This window comes from Lampetra fluviatilis, chromosome 35 (genome assembly GCF_964198595.1).
Source record: "Lampetra fluviatilis chromosome 35, kcLamFluv1.1, whole genome shotgun sequence".
Lineage (NCBI taxonomy): Eukaryota > Metazoa > Chordata > Hyperoartia > Petromyzontiformes > Petromyzontidae > Lampetra > Lampetra fluviatilis.
This window is the reverse complement of record NC_136309.1, coordinates 3,644,624-3,664,585: the sequence shown is the minus strand read 5'-3', so window position 1 is coordinate 3,664,585 and position 19,962 is coordinate 3,644,624. Positions and strand designations below refer to the sequence as shown.

The 19,962-nt window shown below is 55.6% G+C and overlaps 1 protein-coding gene across 4 annotated transcripts in view; it reads right to left on the bottom strand.

Moving 5' to 3' along the window:
* LOC144944521 (uncharacterized) overlaps positions 1 to 19,219 on the bottom strand; it is a 121,235-nt gene extending 102,016 nt beyond the window's left edge. For 3 of the 4 annotated variants that reach the window (XM_078872739.1, XM_078872741.1, XM_078872740.1), the window contains exons 1-3: positions 18,963 to 19,219; positions 3,827 to 4,058; positions 2,011 to 2,094 (exon numbers count right to left, since the gene is read on the bottom strand). In XM_078872739.1, coding sequence (XP_078728865.1) covers positions 2,011 to 2,088 — 78 coding nt within the window. In that variant the 5' untranslated portion in view covers positions 2,089 to 2,094; positions 3,827 to 4,058; positions 18,963 to 19,219. The remainder of the gene's footprint in view (positions 1 to 2,010; positions 2,095 to 3,826; positions 4,059 to 18,962) is intronic. The other variant, XM_078872744.1, reaches the window with a different exon arrangement.
* Positions 19,220 to 19,962: the final 743 nt, after the last annotated feature.

Below are 19,962 nucleotides of genomic sequence, written 5' to 3'. Positions count from 1 at the left end.
TGATGATGATGAGAGAGAGACACTCAAAAACTCCAAATCTCCAGTAGGCGTCAGGGGTCGGGATCGAACCCACGACCTCCTGCATACCAGGCGAGGTAGTTCACATCTCCCAGTCACCATGATGATGATGAGAGAGAGACACTCAAAAACTCCAAATCTCCAGTAGGCGTCAGGGGTCGGGATCGAACCCACGACCTCCTGCATACCAGGCGAGGCAGTTAACATCTCCTAGCCAACGTGATAATGATGAGAGAGAGACAATCAAACTCCAAATATACAGCAGGTGTCAGGGTCGGGATCGAACTCACGATCTCCTGCATACCAGGCGAGGTAGTCAACATCTCCTAGCCACCGTGATGATGAGAGAGAGACACTCAAACTCAAAATATACAGTAGGCGTCAGAGGTCAGGATCGAACCCACGACCTCCTGCATACCAGGCGAGGCAGTTAACATCTCCTAGCCAACGTGATGATGATGAGAGAGAGAGAGACACGGAAACTCCAAATATACAGTAGACATCAGGGGTCGGGATCGAACCCACGACCTCCTGCATACCAGACGAGGCAGTTAACATCTCCTATCCAACGTGATGATGATGAGAGAGACACGGAAACTCCAAATATACAGCAGGCGTCAGGGGTCAGGATCGAACCCACGACCTCCTGCATACCAGGCGAGGTAGTCAATATCTCGCCCACCGCGGCACCCCTGTACGTAAAGATATAAACCCGCGGGCGAGGTGGTATCGCGGGCAATCTGGGAGCACAGCTGCACGGAGCTGCTGGGACGTCGTTAGGGTCTCATCGTGCGGTCTTCCCGCGCTCCTCCTCCCTCCCTCCCTCCCCACCGCTAATTTCTCTTCAGGGCCCATTTCACAGAGGTGCAGCTCACGCGCGCACGGAGAGATCTGGGACGGTGCGTGCGTGCATGCGTGAGTGGGTGTGTGTGGTCATCTCAGTCAGTCGACCCGTGGCACCTGGGTCTGCCCCGTGACCTCCTGCCAGCGGGTGTTCGACACTTCACGCGACCTCAAGGTGCACATGGCCTGGCACAAGCGTCGTGGTGACGTCACCACGACGCTTGGTGGCATTGTATGGTTGTACGCACGGGTGTGTATGTGTGTGTGTGGTGCCGGACGCGGTGTTGGCCACCCACCCCTTCGTGTGCCGTGCCGGCCTTCATAGGTGCTACTCGCTAACAGCACTTGCCCCTACACTCTGTCGAAGGCGATATGGGGGATCTTTGTCTTTGGGGAGGGGTAGTGTAGCTACGAAGCAGGCGGCCCGAGTTCGATTCCTGCTCACGGCCAACACCAGTGACAGTTATTGGCCACCCCTAGGTCGACTCAGCCTCACCGTTACATTGTTTTTGTGGCTTTATTTTGGTGATTTTCAAAACGTTTTGGTTTAGCCATGTTTGTTTGTTGTAGTACAAAGTTGGCCTGATAACTTTAATCTGCATTGTCTTATGGTTGTTATTGTTTGACTCGCACCCCACTGGGATTTTTGCACACAGCGCTGAAATGCGGTGTTTTTTTCTGGAAGACTTTGCTGTTTTTTCCAGGAATTTTCTGTTGCGTGTAGTCACTTTAAGATGTTTCGTGTTCATGTTTTTGTTTTGTTGCGGTTGCACCCGAGTCAAGAGCCGCATGGCTCACAGTGTTATACATACCTAAATAAATGAAAACTGAAAAATGAAATGAGTACCCGGTGCGGTGTGTAAACAACGCCATGAGGGAGGCAAAGGCGGTGGAGACAGGCACAGAAACAAGACACGGAGATGGACACGGAGAGAGACGCAGACACGGAGGCAACGGGGGGGGGGGAGGACAGGACACGCAGAGACACGAACGCAAACAGCACCGGGCACAGAGAGACGTGAAGACGGAAGAGACCCAGAGACACAAAGGAAAGACGCGAGAGACAGGCATGCAGAGCCAGAGAGGGACGGACGCGTGTGGAGTGGGTCACGAGAGCTGTCCGCGGTTCTGCTGAAGCGAGGTGCCGACCTGTCTGTACTTGTCCGACCGCTCGCCGTCTGCCCGACCCCTGTCCCGTCCCTCGTGTCCCATGTCCGGGCTTTCCATCCCCGCCTGGTCACCAGCACCGACGACGACAAGCAAATAAACAAACGGGTAAACGAATGGGTTAACAAACGGGTAAACGAATGGGTTAACAAACGGGTAAACACACAATCTTGATTGGAAGCTTTCGTGACTGCAGGAATCCATACTCTTTGGTTCTTTCGGTAAAGTCACGTGGGTAGAAAAAATAATAGATCACGACGTTTCCGACGTCAGCAGTCCTCCTGCTGCTGTGTTTGTTTCACACCTGATGACCGGTTGCTTGTGTTGCGATCAAAACGTCGCGATCTGTTATTTTTAAATCCTTTATATTAAGTTCGCTTGCTTGCTTACGACCGTGCAAATCTTTCGGTCGTTTTTTAACCCACTTCCCGTGATCCAATCGAGCTGACATTTTCCACACAGACTCGTTGTGCGTGACAATTAATGTTCGTGAAAAAATGTTTCCAAAATTTTACACTTTTTAGGACAAAAAAATTATATTTAATTACCAATTGCTTAATGGTGCAATGCAATCATCTGACCCATAGGTGGCAGCCATCTCAAGCCAGAGGACGAGAGGACTCTAGCCGCCACGCATATAAAGGATTTATAGTGAAAAACTTTGTTTTTACGGGTTATACTTGTTTCTACCCCGTGACTTTACCGAAAGAACCAAATAGTAGGGTACGCAAACAGGTAACCGAACGGGTAACCGAACGAGGACGCGAGTCACTCGTCCCGCCGCCCACGCGCGTCGCCACTTCTTCACGGCGCCTAAACGTCCCTCGAGCCGACAGCCGCGACGTGCTTCACCCGTCTGGCGCAGAGACGGGAGCAAGCCGCTACGCCGGTCAGCGTGCCGGACAACCTGGGAAGGAGGGGGGGGGAAGTCGCCGGTTCGTCGCCATCTCCCCGGCGGGCACGGCAGTGGAAATAACGCGCGAGTTTCCGAAACCGAAAAAAACTACAAGCTGCTTTAATTTTCATCAGGTAAGGGCCCCGTTGAGCTACGTGGCTCTTTTTCAGAAGCGAAACCTATCGCAAGTGACGGCTCAACCGAGTGGGCTTATGCTTATAGCGGCCAAATAACTCGAAACGCGTGATGCTGATGCTGAATGTAAAGGGAAAAAGCGGAGGACCGGTACGAAAATGCACGCGACCATGGGCAAAGAGAGAGAGAGACACAAACTCCAAATATAATTCCTGCAACCAGGGGAGCCGTTCATGGGGGGGGAGGGGGGGGGGTGGCGGGGCTCCGGGGAAAACCACACCGGGATGTATCGCATCTGACACTGTGATGTCGAAGCTCACTGGGGGGGGGACACCCCCAAAGCACGGGGCCCAGGGCAGTCGCCCCCGATTCACCCCATAGCCAAGGGTACGGCTCTGCCTGCCGCTGAGATGGCTTCCACCACGGTTGCAGTGTTTGACGTATGTACGACAGGCGGCACACGACCCGCTGCACACACATGTATACACACATGTATACACACATGTATGTGTATCAAGGTGTTTTTTGACCAATCACTCGCAGGCGCTAGACTCGAATCACGAGTCGAAAAGCGTCAAAGTCGCACACCTCCGGCCCCGCCCTGTATTGCCGCGCGACTCAGTGGCGTCGTGGCCCGGTTGGTGTGGAGGTCCCTCGGTTCGTACCCCCCCCTACCCCCACGTCGGAGCGCCACGTGGGGGGGCCCTGGCAGTGCAGTTACACCGCCTGCGCGCTTCTCGACGGCCGCGCCCCGAGCCGAGGTCTCACCTGGGGCTGCTCGGTAGCGGACGGAGAGGGCCGGTCGGCGTCGCACGGCCGCTGGGGAGGGTCGGGGTGGGGGGGCGTCGGGGCAAAGGATTTCTCAGGACGGACGCCCCTTCCGTCTGCCGTTTATCGTCGCCCGCCGCTCCTCTTCTTCCCCGCCGCTCGCTGCCTCGTCGCTCTCCGTCCCGTGGACCTCACTCTCGTTTGGGATGTTGCTCACGGTTGTTTGCGCGGCCTAGAGAACGGGAACGGAGGGGAGGGGAGCGGGTGAGCGGCGCACGTTGAAGCGATGACAAGGCCTAGGCCAGGACTCCCTCGCCGGACGCCGGGCGTCGCTCGTTGATGCGCGCGGAGAGCGCTCGCCACAAAACGAACCCACGGCACCTCGACGATTTCGGCAAGGAGCGCAAACCGTTGCCGCACAAACTCCGGTCACCATCCTCGCAGCAGCAGCTGCAGTAGCAGCGGCTGCAGCGGCTGCAGCAGTAGCTGCAGCAGCTGCAGCAGCAGCAGCGTCGGCTTTTGGGCTCCGTCATCGAACAAAGACGACGGTCGCCGCACCGCGCGGCGCTTTCGGATGTGCTTCTGCGGCCGTCTGGAACGCTCTTCCTGCCGATATGAGGAAGGCACTGGAGGAGCTACGCACTTTTAAATCTGTATTCAAAACTCACGTCCTTAGAAGCGTTGCGTTTAGTTTGTTGTCCTTCCCCCGCATCTCCGATTAGCACAGTTGGCTACGTAGGGTGCGAAAGAAGTTCAACATAGGTACATACCTGGTAAAAAAAAAAATTGTTGAGTTTTGGAAGCTGTGCTTGTACACTAGTGCCAAGGTAAGCAGGTAAGAAAATACCTGGCTATCACACATAATAGTTCAACGAAGTGGCTTATTTCGTGGAAATTTATAGCAGCCAAATACTCTAAACGCGTGTTTATTCTAAATATGGAGGAAAACACCGAAGGACCCGGGGAAAAATCTACATGACCACGGGGAGAACATGCAAGCTCCAAATATACAGCAGGCGTCAGGGTTGGGATCAAACCCACGACCTCCTGTATACCAGGTGAGGGAGATAACATCTCGCCACCACGAAATTATTAGCCTGTTAGGGTCCAGCCTGTCCACCACCACTGTAATCATCAGCACCGTTATCATCATCTCTTTCTGGGGGAATAAACTGAGAGCCAGTCTGCGGGAAGTCACCGGTGGGGAAATCCCCTCCTGAAGGGCGTGTGACGAAAGCCTCGGTGGAAGAGAAATATTGAACGGGCGTTTCCAAGCGTGAACAAAAAGTGCACTCGTAAGCGGGTTGTCCGGTGGTGGTGGGTACGAGACTCCGTCCCTGCCATTTAACCGTGGAATTTCCACCAGCAGCTTTATGACGGGCCGACGCAACGGACGGCGCGAGGAGCTGTGAGCGGCGAGGCGTCGCGCCGTTTGCGCAAAACATTTTTTTTATTCACGCGGGCGGCAAATAAATTAACACAACAGCCGTGACACCGAGCGGCCTCTGATGGAGATGCTCGAATGGCACGGCGCGATTGTCGCACTTTGTTCCAAACACAATTAATGTTGTGGCGCGCGCCAGTTTTTCAATTTGAACATCCCAGAGGAAATTGGGCAGAACCAATTAGAGGTCCATTACGCAAAGACACACACACACACAGACTGACACGCACGCCAGTCAGCCAGCCAGCCACCCACACGCCAACCCACGAAACTCACCCACCCGGCTAGCCAGTCAGCCACCAACCCAGCCACTCACCCAGCCACTCACCCAGCCACTCACCCAGCCACTCACCCAGCCACTCACCCAGCCACTCACCCAGCCACTCACCCAGCCAGCCAGCCACCCAGCCAACCACCCGGCCACCCACCCACTCATCAAGCCAGCCACCCACCCACCCAGTCAGCCAGCCAGCCACCCACCCAGTCAGCAAGCCAGCCACCTACCCAGCCAGTCAACCAGTCAGCCAGCCACCCACCCAGCCAACCACCCAGCCACCCACCCACTCATCAAGCCAGCCACCCACCCAGTCAGCCAGCCAACCACCCAGCCACCCACCCACTCAGCCAGCTGGCCACCTACCCAGCCAGTCAACCAGCCAGCCAGTCAGCCACCCACCCAGCCTAGTGGAGTGCGCTAAACCATTCACACCACTCTGGCCACAATCCCCCCACCCTGCCACCACCCTCCATAACAAAAAAATATAAGAGAATAAAAAAAGAGAACATGTCCCAATCAGACATGTCCAAAGTTGTAGCGCTCATCTCTCCAAGGAATATGCACCCTACCCCGTGACCACCCCCTCACCTACGTAACTCCCCCTCTGTTACGATGGTCTGAGAAGTCAGCTCACTGTCAGAAGGTCACGAGTCCAACCGACCGGTCGACGGGTAAATATCGAAACCCATCATCCCCTTTTCAGGGTGGGTTAAACGAGCACCCGCTCCACTCGGGACATCAACGCTGGTCAACATGCGTCCTGCTGGGGCGACGCCACGGCAAATGCGGAAATCACGACTGCCAGCCAGAGGTCGCAAACGGGTTTTGATTCCTTACCCGTACCCGGCCGCACCAGGGTCGCAAACGGGTACCCGTACCCGGCCGGGTACGGATAGCCGTACCCTACCCGAAATGAGTGACAAACGGTTAATCACCAGTGACTCACGGCCTACCCGGCCGTACCAGGGTCGCAAACGGGTACCCGTACCCGGCCGGGTACGGGTAGCCGGGTATCGGGTAGGGTACGGATATCGGGTACCCAGTTGCGACCTCTGCCGAGGGGTCACCGGCGCAGACGTCGAGTGCCGCGCCCGGCTTGCTCGTTCGTCTCGTCGCTTGCCCAGAGTTCCTGCTCCCTCTGGTGGTGTCGGCGAGGTCCCACACCTCGTCTGTCAGACGGGGAGGTGAATCGTCTCAAGTCAAGGAGGGGGGGGGTGTTACCGCCCGTCGTCTGCCTTTGGCACCGACGGGATCGGAGAGTTGGGCGCCATCGTCTGTGCCCGCTGTGCCCGCTGTGGCCGCAGGAATCGGTTTTGTACCGAGATCCGCTTGGCGGTATGTCGCCGCGTTAGACGTCGTTGCAGGAGACTGCCGCACAGTTGTGGATAACGGGACCCAGTTCCGCGTGTGTATGTGTGTGTCCATTATTATTGTTATCTTATTTCTGCTCCGATTTCTCGTTTTTTTTTTGGTTTCCGATGTTTCTATCTGCTTCATCGTCCTGCGTAGTTTTAATGTCATTGCCTTTGTCGTTGTGGTGACCCAGGTCCACTCACCCCTTGCAAATGAGACTCTCTGCTGGTCTCTGGAGTGCTCGGCTGATTTCAACGTATTATGTACATGGCTACGTATGTTGGAACTTTCTTTCGCACCGTAACCAGCCTCCCGGTGGGGACGGGGATATTTGACCGCATCTCTCTGCAAGTGCCGACCGGCACCTTCAGGAGGTGCGGATGGAGAGATTTGCCCGTGCTTGGTCTGCAGCGGAAACGTTGGCAGCCTCTGGTCTCAGTCCGTGCCCCCCCCCCCCCCCCGTTAAGTGTTAACAGCACTTGCACCTTTACAGTAAGAAGAGCCTCGCCACCCCCCTATGGACGGCCCCCCTGGTTGCAGGAATAATATTTGGAGTTTTTGCGCGTCTCTCTCTCTCCCCGTGGTGGCGTGTATTTTTCACCGGGTCGTCCGGTTTTTCCCTCCACATTTAGAATGAACACCACGCGCTTCGAGTATTTGTCTGCTATACATTTCCACGCGATGGGCCACTTCGTTGAGCTATCGTTTGCGATGGTCAGGGTCGCTTCTGAAAAACAGCTAGGCGGCTCAGTTGGGGCCTTACCTGGTAACATTAAAATTGTTTATAGATTCATATAACAAACTAATTGTGCTGCAGCTGCTAGTGCGTTGGCAGTGGTGCACAAGCACAATTAACAAACGAAAAAACTCAACACCCGTGTCAATGGACACTCGACAGATTCACAGATACGTCGATGGCTCTTCTTGCATTGCGTATATATTTAGTTTTTTCTCGTGATGCCACGCAGTTACGATTGCCACGGAAAGTGTTGAAATGTTTGTGGTTAACTGCGCTCTTGCACCGCTGACAATCGCAGCAGCAGCACAAATAACGCGTTCACTAATCTATTCGGCCGACGGTAGAAAAACCTGCTTGAAATCCAGCTGGCTCTCACGATTGGACTGCCTCAAAAACCACCTGATATCCGGCGACCAATGAGAACCGTTCGTATATCGGTGACATCTGACGCGGTCACGAGCAAGCGAGACGTTCAAATCCCAAATCGAATTCTCTCTCAAAAGAGCTCTCAAAACGGGCAACGAGGAAGAACAATCCCTTCGAGCCGGTGGTAAAAATTCCACATTGCTATGGCGGGGGCCAACCCCAACCGTCGGCTATACATGAAAAATATTAAACACGCGGCCATTGAGGAGATCGCGGATTGCGATTAAACCAGGTTCTCGGCGTCTGCCGAGATGATAGTCTCTCACCCCCTCGGTCACCGATAATTAATTGGTGCAGGAATATTTAAAATAAAAATCCGTCAACGGTTCAACTTCGTTGCGCACTTCAACGTTGGCCAAACCTCGGCTCCGCGAATGAACGTGTCGGAGTGAGCGCCGCGCGACCATCACGACTCTCGCACGCGGAGCGAGCGGTGAAAGCGGCGCCCCCCCCCCCACACACACCCCCCCTCTCTGCCGCGCCGCGTGGAAAGGTGCGTCACGTGTTAGAGGAGGACGGAGAAGGGATCTCGGCGGTAGCAATGCGACACCCGCTTACGCGAGCCGTTCTCTATTATTGCACGAAGCGTCGCACCGCTGCGCGAGAGAGAGATCCGAACGGATTGCTCCCGTCTCGGGTAAAGCCGGGCCAAAATGACAAGATGTGAAAATATAACGAAAAATAACCAACGTCGCCGTGCATTCTCGCGAAAAGGGGTTATTGTCTTGGAGCCAGAGCACGAAGCGTGGGGCCCCAGTCCCCAAAAACCACAGTTTTATTTATTCCACCCGGCAGGTTTGCGGCATCCCCCCCCCCTCCACTCCACCGCTACCGCCGCCGCCACCACCGCTGCCACCACATCATCTCTCTGCTTTCCATCGCCATCCTTCACGCGCCATCCAGACCCAACCAGCCCCAGTGCCCCCCCCCACCTCCTCCTGCCCCCCCCCGCACCACAACCACCAGCCAGACAGTCGCTCGCTCTCCCCTCCCTCTCTCCCCGCTCTCTCTCTGTCGCCCGCTCGCTGTTGGTTACCCCCCCCCCCGCACCCCCCCCCCGCATCTTCTTCCACTCCTCCTATTTTTCCCGCGCGCTCTCCCGTGCCACGTTTTCAGTGGGCGAATTTTACCGCAGCCTCATATAAAATGTACGCGGGGCAGCCACGCCGCTCGCTTCGCCTCCCCGCTGCCTGGGACGCGGACAAAGTGCCCAGCGGCAGCGACGACAACAACGACGGCTACGACAAAACCTCCCGAGTGCAAATAAATGCCCTCGCCGCGCGACGCAGCAACCTCAATTAATTCTCGTCAACGTCCGCCAAGTCCGATTCATTAATCAATCGGAAGCAGGCGCCCAGTTAGCAAAACCCGCGCGCGCTCGCGCGTCCGTCGCCGAACCGCATTTGACGCCTCCGGAGGGCGGTGGAAATCGCCGGATCCCTTTGGCGGAGAACCTCAAACAGTATATATGTTGGTACTGGCAAAGGAGGTCCCATGATGTAGCTGCTCACCCCGAGCTCTCGTTACTCTGGCAGTGCGTTGTCTTGGAACTGTGCGCCTTTTGGCGTCATCTGGTCGAACACCGTTTGAGACGAGGCTCTAAAGAAAGCTGTCTCTGGTGTGGACCAATCAGTTTCAAAGACAATGCATAAATTATCAGAGTATTGTTTTTGTTGTTGTTTGCATTTGACTGCAAGTATTGTGGTGAATGTGAGCATGATTCCTTGCAAAAGGTGTCAGTTTTGTTGCCAGAAAAAAGGGGAAAAACCCCTATTAGTAAGAAAATGTTTTTTTTAACAATCGCAACTTTGGCGGAGCGGCATCAGCGGGGAAAAGCCGCTGACTGACAGTCGGTTGATGATTTCATCACCGTCGTCGTCAATTATGATTCGACGAACATCATCTATCCGCTGCTAGATGAAGGCCTTCCCACTCACCGCCGCCCCCTCCCTCCCTCCACGGAAGCCGCCATCTCTCTCACGATCCTGCGATGCAAATCACCGAGGACCTTGCCCGCACACCGGCCGATTTCATCGCTCCGTCGCCTGGGCGGGCGCAATCTCAAGGCGTGTAGATTCGACTATTAATTAAAACTCAAATATATATTTCATATTTTATTGGCCTGTTCACATGTCCGACACCTACAGCAAAGGCTTTGCTCGGAGGGTGTGGGGGGGGGAGGCGGGAATGGTTTATGGGTTGGGTAGCGATGATTAAAGATTTTAAAAGTGCAAGCATCTCCCCCTGGATTAGTGAGCAATGCGCGGTGCTCATCTTTGTAGCCGGCCCCGTGGTGAGTCGTAAACGTTCCACATTACTATGGCGGGGGACCTGTATTGTTAAAGCCAACCCACTGTTAATGCTCTAAAAAATAAAAATAATAATAATAATGGAAGTGCGGAATTTTCCACGTAGCTATAAATCATCAAAAGTGACCTTGCGCTAAAATATTTAAATTTAATTCCTGATCTTATTTCCTTTTTTTCCGAGCGCCAGAGCCCGTTCTTATTTTTAATTTTTTTGTTCGCGCTCCGCCTTGTCCTGTCGTGATAGAAGCGTCGCGCAATGAGACCGCTCACACAACCACCACTACCACCACCACCACCTCCAACCACCACAACCACCACCACCACCACCAACCACCTCCACCACCTCCAACCACAACCACCACCACCTCCACCTCCAACCACCACCACTACCACCACCACCTCCAACCACCACAACCACCACCTCCACCTCCAACCACCTCCAACCACAACCACCACCACCTCCACCTCCAACCACCACCACTACCACCACCACCTCCAACCACCACAACCACCACCTCCACCTCCACCACCTCCAACCACAACCACAACCACCACCACCACCACCACCACCTCCAACCACCACAACCACCACCACCACCACCAACCACCTCCACCACCTCCAACCACAACCACCACCACCTCCACCTCCAACCACCACCACTACCACCACCACCTCCAACCACCACCTCCACCTCCAACCACCTCCACCACCTCCAACCACAACCACCACCACCACCTCCACCTCCAACCACCACCACTACCACCACCACCTCCAACCACCACAACCACCACCTCCACCACCTCCACCTCCAACCACCACCGTTGCCGCCACCACCACCGCCCCCTTCAACCACCACCACCCCCTCCAACCACCATCCCCTCCAACCACCACCACCTCCAACCACCACCACTACCACTCCCTCCAATCACCACCACCCCAACCCCTTTAAACACCCGCCCCCCCTACTACAACGACCCAACCACTGCCACCACTACAGCCACTACCACCACCAACAACGCTACCACTGCCATCACCACCAATGCTGCTGTGATCACCAACCCAACCACCACCACCACCAACGCTACCACTGCCATCACCGCAGCCACCACTTTTCCCTCCACCACTGCCACCAACAACACAGCCACCACCACCCCAACCCCTTCAAACACCCGCCTGTTATACAGCCACCACCGCCACCACCGCCACCACCGCCACCACCGCCGCCACCACCACCACCACCCCCCAGCCCCAACCACGACGCTCCTCTATCCCCAGCCGGAGGAATTAATCAGCCGGCCCGGTGATCGTGTCGAGCGCCGCCTGGGAGTCTGGCTCGGTGCCAGGGCGCACGGCGCAAGCGCTCACAGCACCGTCCTTTGTTCGCCCGCCCGCTCGCCCGCCCGCTGCCCGCCAGCCAAAGACAGACAGAGACTGACCCCTGCCATAGGAATGTGGAATGTCATTTTCGCTAGCGCGCAGGGGTCGGCAAGACAAGATAACAAGAGGAGGCATTTTTTTTGTTCCCTCTTTCGAATTTGGTGCAACGAAAAAAAATCGAAATAAACTCGACATTTCGAGAGGCGCAGTCGCGACACGATTTAACGCGTCGGGCGGTGATCCCCCCCCCCCCGGTGGATCACGGTCACGGAGCGGCGGTCCTTAAAGAGCCGCGCGCCGCAGGTTGGCTGACTAACACCCCGCACCCTCGTAACAGGCGTGTCGGGAAGTCCGCGAGAGACGCCGCACAGATCGAGACCGCTTTTGTTTTTGTGATTAACTCGTGACACTCGTTGCAACGCCCCCCCGCCCCCCGCCGCAATTGGGCATCGACGGAGATGGAAAAGTTACGCCGCCCAACCAGACTGACCCAACTCCCCCCCACCCCCCTGCCATAGTAATGTGGAGTTTCCACAAACTGTTTCGGTGGCTGCTAGCGGAATTTGATGGAATGTTCGTTCCCCTTATCTGGCTGCCCAGTTATCCACGGATACGTTGACCGCTGCCGTAAGAATGTGGAATTTACACCGACTGAGATGGATGGAACGTCACCCGTATACGAATCAGCACCCAGCGCTATCCGTTGTTATTCTATTGCAAAGCCCATTCTCAATCCACTGCTGGATGAAGGTCTCTCTCCCACCGGGATCGTTTGACCATACTTCACCACACTGGCGGCACGTTCCATTGTGGGTTGGTCGAGAAAAGTGGGACTAGAGTGTAACCACGGTGGCCAGGAGATGTTAACTATCTCGCCTGGTATACAAGAGGTCGTGGGTTCGATCCCGACCCTGACGCCTGCTGCTGTATATTTGGAGTTTGCGTCTCTCTCTCATCATCACGGTGGCCAGGAGATGTTAACTACCTCGCTTGGTATACAGGAGGTCGTGGGTTCGATGCCGACCCTGACGCCTGCTGCTGTATATTTGGAGTTTGTGGTGTCTCTCATCATCACGGTGGCCAGGAGATGTTAACTACCTCGCCTGGTATACAGGAGGTCGTGGGTTTGATCCCGACCCTGATGCCTGCTCTGTATGTGGAGTTTGCACGTTCTCCCCACGATCGCGTGGATTTTTCTCCGGGTCCTCCAGATTTTCCCCTCCACATTTGGAATGAGCGCCACGCGTTCAGGGTATTTGGCCGCTGCTTTACATTTTGCACGCGACGATGATGAGCCACTTCGTTGAGCTGTCGTTTGCGATCGCCAGGTCGCTTCTGAAAAAGCGCTACGTATCTCAGTTGGCCTTAGCCGGTAAAAAATAAAATAATATTCTTAGTTTTTTTCGGTAAAGTCACGTAGGTATAAAATAAAATAAATAAAATCACGACGTTTCGATTGCAACACAAGCAATCATCATCAGGTGGGAAACCCACAGCAAAACATTTTTCTGCTGAAGTGGGAGAGAGAGAGTTGCCGTGGTAAGAGGTTATATAGGTAAGAAAGGGGGAGGAGCAAGGGGGGAGAGGGAGGGGTGGGGGTGTGGGGGAGGGCGAGCGCTGCATGGTGTATGATGATGATGATTGCTTGTGTTGCAATCGAAACGTCGTGATTTAATGTATTTTATACCTACGTGACTTTATCGAAAGAACCAAATAGTATGGAACCCTGCAATCACAAAAATAAAGAAGAAATAATTTAGTCAAATATGGCTTTGCCACTGATGGAAGCTGTGAGCCGAGAATCAAACCCGGGTTACCAAGTTCACCTGCGGAAGGACCTCCGGTCTCGCGAAAGCCTCCTCCCCCCCACCCCAATGTGGGATTGCCGCCGACTCTTCCGCATTGGCCGAACATCGGAATGGGAATCTTTCATTTCGACCGGATGAGGAATCCGATGAGCTAGGAAGCTCTTTAAGCTGTTTATGTTCACAGATGTCCAGTAGGGGGCCGGTCAGCAAGTTATGGCAACAACAACAGTTCCAGACCACAGCTAGACAACAACAACAGTCCCAGACCACACCAACACAACAACAACAGTCCCAGACCACACCAACACAACAACAGTCCCAGACCACAACAAGACAACAACAACAGTCCCAGACCACACCAATACAACAACAACAGTCCCAGACCACAACAAGACAACAACAGTCCCAGACCACAGCAAGACAACAACAACAACAGTCCCAGACCACAACAAGACAACAACAACAGCCCCAGACCACATCAAGACAACAACAACAGTCCCAGACCACACCAATACAACAACAACAGTCCCAGACCACAACAAGACAACAACAACAACAGTCCCAGACCACACCAATACAACAACAACAACAGTTCCAGACCACATCAAGACAACAACAACAACAGTCCCAGACCACAACAAGACAACAACAACAACAGTTCCAGACCACATCAAGACAACAACAACAACAGTCTCAGACCACAACAAGACAACAACAACAACAGTTCCAGACCACAACAAGACAACAACAACAACAGTCCCAGACCACAACAAGACAACAACAACAACAGCCCCAGACCACATCAAGACAACAACAACAACAGTCTCAGACCACAACAAGACAACAACAACAACAGTCCCAGACCACAACAAGACAACAACAACAACAGTTCCAGACCACACCAACACAACAACAACAGTCCCAGTCCACACCAAGACAACAACAGTCTCAGACCACAACAAGACAACAACAACAACAGTCCCAGACCACAACAAGACAACAACAACAACAGTCCCAGACCACAACAAGACAACAACAACAGCCCCAGACCACAACAAGACAACAACAACAGTCTCAGACCACAACAAGACAACAACAACAACAGTCCCAGACCACAACAAGACAACAACAACAGCCCCAGACCACAACAAGACAACAACAACAGTCCCAGACCACAACAAGACAACAACAACAGTCCCATACCACAACAAGACAACAACAACAACAGTCTCAGACCACAACAAGACAACAACAACAACAGTCTCAGACCACAACAAGACAACAACAGTCCCATACCACAACAAGATAACAACAACAACAGTCCCAGACCACACCAACACAACAACACACAGTAGTCCCTCAATTAAAATTGCATGATCGATACGAGGATCAAAGTTGCAAATCTCGTCTCAGAACGGAGAGCCGGAGCACTCACACTTTACCCCCACCACCACCACCCCTTCACCACCACCACCACCACCACCCCTTCACCACCACCACCCACCCCTTCACCACCACCACCACCACCACCCACCCCTTCACCACCACCACCACCCCTTCACCACCCACCCCTTCACCACCACCACCCACCCCTTCACCACCACCACCACCACCACCCACCCCTTCACCACCACCACCACCACCACCCACCCCTTCACCACCACCACCACCACCCACCCCTTCACCACCACCACCACCACCCCTTCACCACCACCACCACCACCACCACCCACCCCTTCACCACCACCACCACCCACCCCTTCACCACCACCACCACCCACCCCTTCACCACCACCACCCCAACCCCTTCACCACCACCACCCCAACCCCTTCACCACCACCCCTTCACCACCACCACCACCACCTTCACCACCACCACACGCGACGACATCTCAGTCTACGCTCTGGCGGGGTGGGCAGAAATGTTCGAGACGTCTCGCCTGCCACGCCGGGAGATCGGAACGGACCGTGGCCGCTGCGTTGCGAGCCTCCGGGAAGAAAAAAATAATAATAATTACCATAACATTTCGCAGGCGTTCAGATTTTTCAACTCGCACCTTTCAAATCCACCTCGCCACCCCCCTCCCCCCGCCCCACGACACGTTCATTTCACCTCCGCATCAGGTCTTGCCTCCCATGAGTCACGTGACCACTGTGTGATCACACCCACTGTTGAACCCCTCCCCCCCTTCTCTTTCTCGCCGCCCACTGTGAGAACAGCAGCGGCGTTGAGGGGCTGATGCAGTTTCGTCCGCCTCCTGTTATATATATACAGCTTCCCAGCCACCACGACCAACAACAACACAGCCACCGCCACCACCACCCCAACCCCTTCAAACACCCGCCCCTTATGCAGCTACCCATCCACTATCATCACCACCACCACCAACAACAACAACACAGCGACCGCCACCGCCACCACCACCCCAACCACTTCAAACACCTGCCCGTTATGCAGCTTCCCAGCCACCACCGTCACCACCGCCACCACCATCACCACCGCCACCACCGCTACCACCGCCGCCTCATCTCTCCCGAACGCCCCTCTGCTCCCGTTTCTCCGTTCCTTTTCCAGTCCCATTCCTCTCATTTCCCATTCTTTCTCTCATCTCTCTTCCCGTTCCTTTTTTCCTTTCGCCACCCAGGTGCGTCGACATCATTGACCCTGTCCCCACGTGCGCACAAGTAGCTCGTTACCGTTAAACCTCGCTAAGAGTTCCAAATCTTACCGCCCCACGGAAACCCCAAGTGGTTTTCTGCTCAAATTGGGCATTGACGGCATTTGTGCTCAGCTCCTTGTTTACAGGCATCCTGAGCCAGTGGTATTCCACATTCTTACTGGGGGGGGGGGAGGCGATCTCAGTTGACTCTCCCGACAAAGTGGTGCTCATTTTAGCGACCCCCCCCACCTCTGCAGGGAGGGATGATGGAGCCCTTGTGATCCTGAACAAACACGGAGTTGACCTGGCAAGCCTGTGGTTGGGAGCTGCTTTCTCTACGGCCGAGCCACCCAGGCCGCGCACGCGTAATCCATAAGGCGCTCCACGAAAACATCGTTCTCACGAAACAATGAGCCGGGTATTATAACCATTCTCGAAATAACCATCGACGGGAAATATATATAATTACCGTGAGTACGGGGAGGCAAATGCTATTATATAACGCGCGACATAATGCCATTATGTTTTTTTCTTTTACGTGTGCCGCTAATAACATCTGTCCGAATAATCCAGGAAAATCCCGCGTAAGTCTTTCCAGCGATTATCCACGCGCAGTTAGGAGCGAACATTTTCCGATAAAAAAAACATCTGGCCATCTTGGTCGCTGTGAATTCTGCGCGAGGATTTGATTTTTTTTTTTGGTTCGAGCCGTCTCCAAAACGCGACGGCACGATTGTCGCAGGATCGTCGGTAAACTCGCGCGCGCCACTTTCGCAATCGGCCAACCGATAGTTTGGCGACGAAACGTAAAAGCAAAGAACGCGACGGCAAAAAAATGACAAACGTTCCACAAAGACAAAAAAAATCTTCCCTCACCCGCGCGCTTTCGCGCGAGCGTTGGGGACACTTAGTCGGCGGGAGGGATTGTTTACAACAATTAACGTCACGAGTGACGATTTGTTGACGAGCCGCGAACGGATAATAACGAGATGCCAGATGGATTATGTAAAAAAGAAAAATGTAATTATGCAGGTCAAGTGGCCCCGTGCTTTGCTGTTGTTGTTGTTGTTTGCGGTGTGCGGAGGAATGTGAATTTACGCGTCGGAAGAAAATACGTCAACGTGAGGCGAGCGCGAGCACTCGCGCGGGAATTAAATGAAAATAAATTAACGGCAGCCCTCGCTAATATTTTCTTTGCTTAATTGTCAAACAAAAAAGTGCCGGTAATTGATAAATTTGTGATTTTTCGCGCCAACTCATTTACGGAGACACCTCCATTTAAGGGACGGGGGGGGCCGCAACTTTACGGGCAATTTCAAAGAAAAAATGTTCACTGCGTACCAAAGACCGGCGGCTACCCGTTCCTGGGAAACGACAAAACAATTTGGAAGCGGACGAGAAACTCCGCGGAGCCTGGGCGCGCAATTCACGAAACCGAAAGAGAGAGACGCGACGGCCCCAAGAAGTATTCCTTGAAGCACCGCGGCGGCCATTGCTGGACTTTGTCGATGCCACTGCCCACCGCCGCTCGGCTCAAAGATGGCGCGCGGGGAGGACGACGCTCGAGTGGGCGGGCGCGCGAGAGAGCGGCGGAAAGAAACGCGACGATCTCGCGCCGACGACGGCAAGCGCCGATGGGGAGGAAAATGAAAAAAAAGACGGCAAATTGACGCAGAGGGGATGGCGGCCCGAAAGAGATAATTATTTTGTTTACGGTTGTCATTAGCGACGAAGATGAAGCGCGTGGGAGGAGCCCGCGCTGCAGCGGGGTGCTGCGATGGTGGAGTCGGTGGGGACCGGCGGGGGGGGCGGCGGGGGGGGGGGTGGAGGGGGGCAGGCGTTTGCATTGTGATGGTGGTGAGAAAGAGGTGGAAGGGGGGGGGGGGGTGTGTAGAGGGGACGTCGGGCCGACTTGGCGCCACGACGCCGGTGGGAGTAGCGGTGGCGGCCGGGAGAGTAGACGCTCATTTGCATACGGCTTCATCTGCATGCGGCGGTGCGAGCTGGGGGGGGGGGGGGGAGAGCGACCGAGACACAATTAACCGAGGCAGCTGGAGAAGAGAGCCGAGAGAGAGAGAGGTTTTTAGAGACGTGAGGTGAAGAGAGCTTCCTCGTCGCGAGACGGAGCGGGCAAAACGGTGGGGGGGGGGGGGGGGGGCTCGAGTGAGAGAAAGAGGGCGCGACAAGCCCACAGAAAGGGAGATAATGCGCGCGATTGTGGTAATTTCCCTCCCTCGCAAACCCCCCGCTCCCCCCCCCCCCCCCCACCGTCTATGAAATCGCCCCCCCCACACCAACTCCTTCTCGTGCTCGGCCGTTAATTAACAAAGCCTGAGAGCGAGCGAGCGAGCGAGGGGAGATGGGGCGCTATCCGTGCCACCTGCGCGACTCTCCCTCCGCTCCCTCCCGGCGCCCGCCGCCACCTCCCCTCTCTCCTCCATCGGTGGTGCCGCGAGCGGCACTTAGGAGACAATCAACCGCACGCCCCCCCCCCCCCCCCATCATCATTAAAAAAAGCCAACAAAACACAAGACAACAATAAATACACTAACGTACGCGCGGGCACGCACGCACGCACGCAGGCGCAGACACGCGCGCGCGTGCGTAAGCCAACCGAGTGGGGCTGGGTGAAGCGGATTCATTACACAAATTCCCCGGCACGCTCGCCGCGCCGTTTACTAATTAATCAGTCGCCGCCCCCCCACCCACCCCACCCCCCCCCCATTTTCTTTTTCCTTTTACCTTGCAAATGGGAGGGCGTCCACGGAGCCCGGGCGCCGCTCCGGCTTCTCGACGATGGCGCTGCGGCCGCTGCGGCCGCGGGAGCTGTGGGAGCCGTGGGAGCCGCCGCCACCGGCCAGCACCGCCGCCAGCGCCGCCGCCAGCGCCGCGTGGACGACGGGAGCGGGCGGGGGGGGGGATAACGGAGCAGGGGGCTTTAAAAAAAAAACAAAAAAAAACGACGAGAGATGGAAAGGGGGAAAGAGAAAGAAAAGAAAAACGGGGGGCACGGAGACGAAGGAGTGGGGGGGGGGAGGTTTGTCTCGTCCAGACGGGACCGGTAGCGATGAGGCCGACCCGGATTTTTGTTCGACGGGACACGCAACGGTGGGGGGTTGGGGGGTGGTTGGAATTCGGAGCGACGGGCGTTAATTTTTTTTTGTTTTGTTTTAAAAAACGATCGCCCCGACCGCGTCGGTGTTGACCGCGCGCTTCTGCCGGTGGCGCCGCCGCCGCCGCCGCTGCCTCCGCCGTGGGAAGCTGGCGCTCGCCGGCTCGCCCGCCCCGCCCGCTCGCTCGCCAGCCAGCGGACGCCCGCAAGAAGCGATCGGCGCTGCTGCCCGTTCCCCTTCGCCACCTGCTTCACACCCGCCGCCACAGCGGGGTGTTGCTGCTCCTTTGGCTCGTTCCGTCGGCTCGTTCTGCCGCTCGCTTGGCTGGCGGGCGGGCGGGCGGGCGAAGGAAGGAAGGAAGGGGGGTTCTCCCACCGTTCGGAGGTTGGCGGTTTTCTTTCGATTGTTCACTCGTTCGTTTACTTGTTCACTCGCTCGCTCGTTCGTTTTTTGCGGGCGGCGGTTGACGTCCGCGTGTGCCCGCGCGCCCCCCCGCGCAAACACCGTCTTGCCCAATGCGATGGACGTAAGGGGAAGCAGCGGGCGGGCAGGCGGGCCAGCGGGCGGGGCGGACGAGCGGGCGGGCGAGCGAGCGGGTGGGCGGTCGAGCTGGTTGGCGAGCTGGCGGG